Raw genomic sequence first — 7,676 nt, forward strand, 5'->3', positions numbered from 1 at the left:
GCTGAGAGAGCAGCCCGTGAAGCATGGCAGATATACACGGAGGGGTATTGGTTATGAAAGCACATAATCCTCTATTGACTATTCATTTTGAAGAGAACGGTACAGAGTAGTAGTGTAGCATGGAGAAGACAAGAAGCATGACTGGAGTTTTCATGCTGTGTGCCGTTACATTTCTCATGATGTTGGGGGATGGGGGTGACTCTTACCCTTGTATTTCAGTTGCTGTATCTTAGAAAGAGCTCTTTATCCTTCTACCCACTGGAGCCAGAAATCTTACTCTGTGTGTGGAACTGATAGCCAGGTCTAGCAATCTATGAGCTCGCATTAAAACATCTCATTAACACGACTTTCGGCATTCAATTTAGTTTTTCTGAGACAAAATTACTGAGCACAACATATCCATAGAACCCATTTGGCTGGCAGAGATCAGATTCTAGAGGCCTCTACTGTAAATTGCTACCTTTGCCAAGCACTAGGATGTAGGATAACATCAAGAATAGCAATCTCTTGATCGTGTTAAACATTTGGGTTGCAGGGCAATACTTAAGGCATTTCAGACCAATATTTACTTTTTACTCACCAATCTAGGCTTGGATTCATATATGATTCGATTCGTGATAACAAAAATCAGGATGTGTATTTACCCAACAATACAGGCATTCTAGCTCTATAATGACTTATACATACACACATCATATTGTGCCTCCACAAATCTCAACCACTCCAAGATATTCTAGACAAGTCTGTTGAAGCATTTTTGTGATAAGTTAGAGAATGAAACATCTGATATGTTTTGTCTTTGGTTATAGGGCCCTTGCCTTGAACGTCATCTTGCTTATGCTGGTGTGATCCACACAGAAGCAGATCCAGGAATGGTGGATCATTTGATTCCTGCAGATGAACGCTTCTCAAACCCTCAATCGGCTATTGAATTCTCAGCTGAGATGCTGATTGGAACTAGGTCCTATCAGATGTTGCCCTCACCGACATCCGAAGATGATAGTGACTCCTCTAGCTTCAGATCATGCTCCAGCCCTGACTCCCAAGTTCTCAGCTCAAGTTATGGCAGCACCTGTAGTGCAGAAAGCCAGGACAACATTCTAGATTACCTTCTGTCCCAAACAACATTGGCCAACACTTCTGTTTCGTTGTGGGACAGAAGGAAACAGCAATCTATGGTCAAAGAGGAATTCTTCAAGGTACCAGAGTTTGGTTTAGATATGGAGGAGACATCATTGTTCCATCCTACTCTGGATGAGATTGAGGAGTTTCTAGAGGAGAATATGAAACCTGAATTAAAAGATGAAATGCAACACGATGGCAAGGAATTGCGGAGCTGCAGTCACTTGTTTTCTGACCAAATGAAAGACGCCCCAGCGCATGGCACCGCGATGAAGGAGGACACATTTTCACAGACAAATAGTCCAGTGCAGGAACAAAATGGCAACAAAGACTCAAGTTCTGTAACTGTTGAGGGTGGAATTCCAGTCATTCTTCAGATACAACCAATAGAAATAAAGAAGGAGTCTGATTCCAATCAAGCTTCACAGTCACAGTTCCCAGAGAACATTAAGGTCGCTCAACTTCTGGTCAACATTCAAGGTCAGACATTTGCGCTAGTCCCCCAGCTTGTCCAGTCCTCAAACATGTCTTCGAAATTTGTCCGGATAGCTCCTGTACCCATTGCTGCTAAACCTTTAGGGCCTGGCGGAATTCAGGGACAGTCTGGGGTCATGGTTGCACAAAAGTTCCAAAAGAATCCAGCCACAGAACTTATAAAAATGCACAAATGTACTTTCCCTGGATGTACTAAAATGTACACTAAGAGCAGTCACCTCAAGGCACACCTGCGGAGACACACGGGAGAGAAGCCCTTTGCTTGCACATGGCCTGGATGCGGTTGGAGGTCAGTACCCCATTGAATTAAGATATTTTGAGTTTATTTGTTTCGTTCTATGTATCTGTATACTAATCTTAAGCCTCTCCACTTAGGTGTTCCCCATTTACCACTTAATGACCTAACAACCATCACACTTTTTGGTATATAGAAATTACTGACCCATGACCAAAGCGTAGCTTTCCATATATTGGGCTACGTTTCCCGTTCCATCACGGTCAGTCGCCTACAGGCTGACTTACTGGTTGAGACCCCATCTTGACTGTCTATGGACTGCACTCTTGGCGACACCCTTCAAAGGGAGACAGACCTGGGCTTAAATTGGTTGAGTGGAAGGGAACCAGACCAAGCCAGATCCAGTCCACTGCACAGCCTCCTATCAGATACACACGAGGACCTATGTGCCAAGGGGGAATCCATTTGACTCCCAGTGTTTGGCAGGGCTATGGTACATAATATCTGAATATCATATTAGACTATGCAGCTTTTCAGTGTGTTAAACAATAACGCTACAGCTTTTAGTAGTGATTTGGATTTATTAAGTGGCAGCCTATATAGTGAAAAATACTTTATTTTCAGGACTTTACAATAAGTGCATATGTGGAGAAATGTACATAAGCTTATGCTTTTGTTTAGAATGTTGGCCTATACCATGCATATCAAATAATCACATGTTTATACTGGGTGTGTTACAGTTTGTAACCTGTAGTAAACCCAGTTTACTTCTGTATTAACGTAAGCAGATCAAACCTGCTCCTGCATGCATCCTTTTGAGCTGTTTAAACAAGTGACCTGCTCAGGATTCATGTGAATGGAACAAGTTGTCCCGAACGAGTCATAATTTAACTTCTCAGTTGCCAGTGAAACAAAATATTCTGGAAACGATGGAGGATTTGGTATTCAGACATAATGTGACCACATTTCATGCTTCCTAGAAATAGGAGCCTTGTGATATGGGTCTCTAAGCGAAGAGTGTAGGGTTTCCTGTAGCGGCAGTCTTCTATATCACAAATACCTAAATGCCGTATTGTATCTTCAGATAGGTGGGACAGTCTTATGGCCTGAAGGTCACTGAGAACTTCTTGATTACTTTAAATGAGATGCATGTGTTCAGGATTTTGCCTGGAAACATCCATCCTCATGACCAACACAATCCATAATCTCATGATGACGCTGCTAATATTTTAAGCAAAAAATTATAAAAGTCACGCGATTTTTGGGTATAACTCAGCGGCGAGTAGACTTGGGTACCTTCCTTGTTCACCTATGTTTCATGTCTGCTGATGCAGTGGGTCTGATACATGTCAGGCTGTAGCTCTGCTGCATGTTCTTCAACTTTAGCTCTGGCTGTTGTCCAACACCAGGAACCGGGGTGGCATGGGCCTGTGAAAGTAACAGCTGGGTTATTCAAGATATGTAGATGTTATGGGTAAAGAAGATAAAGCTGGAACACGCAAGGTTTTCTTTCGGGGGGTATGATATTGTTGGTAATAACGTAGATTGGAAAGCTGTAGCTGTCTAGGTAGCCAATAGCTTTGGATTCTAGTGGGAATTAATGTTTCACTGGGTGATACATTCTATACTATATCAATAATGTTAATGCTAACATAACTAGTGCAAAATATTCAATAATGTTTTGATTTATGAGTCCCACATGTTACAAGAGAGTCAAGGTCTTGGGTTATGATGTCATAACCAATATGTTGCAAACCATGTGTTGTCACAATTACAAAGAAAAAGCCATATCTATTTACTCTGGAAAAATATACTTTACTTCCTCTTTAGTGTTTCAAGCAATCCCTCGTTACTACGAGACTTGTGACCCAAGTATGTAATAATCAGATGCTTGATAGAGGTACATCTGATTATTTTTGAATATATGCCAAAATGCTGTTCTTAGCCCGAGGTCACAAAAAGGACAGCTTGAGAGAAGTAAATCCACTTTTTTTTTTTTTTTTTATACGGAGTAAATTCTTTTTTGCAACTCTGTGGTAACTGAACAATAGATGAGATGCATACTTTCCTGAGAAAGGAGATTCATTCTTCTGCTGAATTGTTGAGTAGTTACTCACTGCTGTATTAATGAGTCTAATGTCAAAGCTTTGTGTATATAAACAAGAAACTTCCACGAGGGAGGTATTTTAACAAGAACTGTAAGTCATAAGAGCAGCTCAGATGGCAATAAGATTAAAGATTAGTCTCTCACCATAGGCCGAGCTCTTCCACTTGAAACCAGTGCAATGACATACTGCGGCACCTAGTTACCCAAGTCTGTCTTATTATAGAGATGAGGTTTGAAGTAATTAACTTCTTGACTATAGTTGTTCTATAGTCTGAGAACTCTTTTGCCAGTTGTCACTATATACTTGGCAGGAGTAGGCAGCAACATTGTTTGTGAAGGACACTTTACTAAACAATGACTTCCACAAGCCTTGTCATGGGCACAAGGCTGCCACCAGGCTATTGACGGGACAAAGGTAGCAACAAGATGCTGTTCCAGAAAGTCTTGTACGTAGACAGAGTGGGTGGACCTGGGGTATTTCCATGTTACTACTACCTCCTGATGGATGGTCATACTGTCAGAATGTGGGGTCTACTAGATGGGGTTATCTATGGTCTTATAGAAGTTCTTATTGTTGTTCATGTCTTTGTGTATAACTAAAAATCCATTTAAAGTACATAATCCATTCAAATCAGCTATGATTAGCCCATTCTCCCCTGTGTAGTACAAAACAACGTGGAATATTTGTTTTCTTCTTCACTGTGGGTGATCCTTGGACAAATTTTCACTTTAATTGCATCTGGCCTGTGACCCACCACTGCCTTCGGCTCATAATCCATAAATCAATATCTTAGCTCTTTTTATAATTTGAGGATGCCATAAGTGATCTAAGGGTCAGCCAATAGATTTGGCCATTATACATTATGAAGCGTATCCAACTTTTCGTGATATCATTTGGGTATCTGCTCTGTAGCCACATCTTAATTTAAATGGATACAGATGTTTCAGCAAGAAGAAAAGCTCTTTGAAACTGAACAGATTTCATCTTTAAAAAGTTGACAAGCTAACTTGTTGCCACAAAGAGAGAGCAGGTAGAACATTGCGCCATCGTGCTCTTTTCTATCAACCCTAGATTAGCATGTTGCACCTTCCTCCATAAAAAACCCAATGGAAATGGGCACCAATGTCCAGGGGTCCAAAGCACCCCCCAATTGCAAGATATTACAATCCCACTATACTTGGCCATCTGAAAGCTGTTTGCTACATGTGCATGTGGGCACTTGACTCAAACCCACATAATAAAATTAATTCACACTCTGGGATTGCCCCTGAGCTGCCAAATATATAGGACAGTTGACCTTTTACCACCAAAGATGTTTTTTTTTATTTTTTTTATCCCTTAAGATATTTTTATTTATTTTAGGTGAATTTGTTTTTAAGACACAATCTCACAATGGTCTTGTATATATTTAACAGGTTTTCACGATCAGATGAACTGTCTCGACACCGTCGCTCACATTCCGGAGTGAAGCCATACCAGTGTGCCGTCTGCGAAAAGAGGTTTGCCCGTAGCGACCACCTGTCGAAACACGTCAAAGTGCACAGATTCCCCAGGAGTAGCCGTTCCACGCGCTTATCAAACTGAGCCCACAACGACCTTTAGTAGAACATGCGAACTTCCCAGCACTTTGTCCACCTTCCCAACATAACTTAGAAAGCATGGAACAAAACCCTTGGTTCAGCTGGACATCGTCAAAGAACGTCATCAGATCTTACATCGTATTTAACATGGTTGTCAACGAAGACTTTGCTCCAAAATGAAAAGAGACATTAAATACAAAACAACTGTCAACGTGTTCTTTGTCTACATCTGCTACACCGTAACGTCCCATGTGGTACTAGTGAAACGGTTACTGGGGACAGAGGTTTGTCAATCTAAATGTTATTTTACTATATATTTTTTTTTTTTTAAAGACGAGGGTGGCTTTTTGATGTTTGGTGACTGAAGAGACACGGTTGGCATTTTAGGTACAAAATAAAAATACTGTGAAAAATATGACTACAAAGCTTCACATTATACTCATAAAACGATGAAGTATCATACGGAAGGAACGGTGAACTGAAAGATCAGGTCAAAGAGGAGATACGACAAAATGATTGCAGGTGTGCCTCAGAAAAGCCAACTATATTAATGTGATCTTTCAAGTTAAATTATATTCACACACAGATTAAAGAAGCATTACGATGCTTTATATTATCAATACAATTACAAACATCATATGCAGGTATGTCCAATTTTAAGTGAATTAACTGAATAATATGGCAGCCAAAAAAAAGAAATCCTTCCAAATTCAAAAGGGAGAAACGACCAATAATATTAAAAGTCAACTGTGCTGACCTTTTTAATTATATATTAAAAGAAGCCCAGTATTTAAGCATGTGACCCACAGCACTTCACTTATTAAAATAAAAATGTAAATAGATCAAGGACTTGTTCCTTTTTTCTATTTGCCAAACATTTTCTAAAATCCTGCCCCCCCCCCCCCCGAAGCTGAATATGGAACACTTGGAATGCAATGTTAAAATAAATAGAACATTTATTTAAATATGTGTTTTAATATTTTTATCAAATCTAAAATATTTTTATACATTTTATAGTAACAAAAATAGCAGCTTGCTCTATTATTTCACTCTTCCTATATTTTTTTGTAAAGCAAAATATTATAGTTTCTCAAATATTACTAATGTTTTTATTTTTCGTTTAAAAACAAAAAACAAAAAAAACCCCAGTGGGTGACATAGATGCACTTTACCAACAAGGGAATAACTCTCCATTAAATTAAATTCCAAAAATATAGAATGCCACCCCCCCCCCCAAGAAAAAAAAAATCTTAAAAATGCTCTTCTACAAATATGAAGGCTTGGATCCCCCAAAAAACTAATTTTAACCCTTTGACTGCTAGTCTCGTTCAGGGCTGTCAGATGCATACAAATGTTGTGCGTTCATGTTTTTACACGTGTTAAACATACTTACTGTTTTTTCTTCTCAACGGTCAGCCTTCATTTGTGGATGGAAAAACCATATCAGTATTTATTAAACTGCAAAAAATAATGGGTTTTAGAGATCAGAGTGGACATCTTATGTTGTACCAGATTATTATTTTTTATCTGATAAAATTTATTATTATGCAAGTTTTTTTTTTTTTTATGATGTAAAACTAAAAATGAATCTCTCTCATAACTATATTTATACAATGCCAAAAACACAACTTTCCCGGATTTAAGGCAGGTAAACCATTAGGTGCCAGAATGTTGTTTATTTTTCTTTAAATTTTTCTTTAAAGTATTTGGCAACGAAAGGTTACCATGAACATGCCGTGAACGAGCTGTCAATCAACCTCTCAAATGCTGGAAATGTATTTTATCATACAATGGATGTGAATCTGCCTGTCTTATACTTGTTGACAGGTGTAGTCTTCCCTATAAACATATAGCAATAGATGGTTCAAAAAAACTAGTTTATTTTTATGAACGCAATAAAAGGCAAATAATTAAGCCCGTTCTGATACCTCATGTACCATATGTATACACATACAGCTGTGCTATTTTATATATTGTGTGTGTGTGTACTGTGTATATATAATATATAAAACATACCGTACATGCATCCATTTGAGGTGATAGTCCTTGTAATTTTTTTTTTTTAATTTTCCAGTAATTTTTTTTTAAAAACACTTTGATTTTGCGATAATTAAGCCTATTGGGCTTAGACCTCAT

The 7,676-nt window shown here is 38.6% G+C and overlaps 1 protein-coding gene across 1 annotated transcript; it reads left to right on the forward strand.

The window, feature by feature from the left end:
* The first annotated feature begins 872 nt into the window (after positions 1-872).
* Positions 873-5,544, forward strand: LOC149273224 (Krueppel-like factor 15). Its single transcript, XM_089506585.1, has 2 exons — positions 873-1,906; positions 5,376-5,544. Exons 1-2 carry the CDS (start codon positions 873-875, stop codon positions 5,542-5,544), a joined length of 1,203 nt encoding a protein of 400 aa, XP_089362711.1.
* Positions 5,545-7,676: the final 2,132 nt, after the last annotated feature.

Source organism: Sceloporus occidentalis, unplaced genomic scaffold (genome assembly GCF_023333645.1).
Source record: "Sceloporus occidentalis isolate IW3139 unplaced genomic scaffold, rSceOcc1.0.p SCAF_395, whole genome shotgun sequence".
NCBI lineage: Eukaryota > Metazoa > Chordata > Lepidosauria > Squamata > Phrynosomatidae > Sceloporus > Sceloporus occidentalis.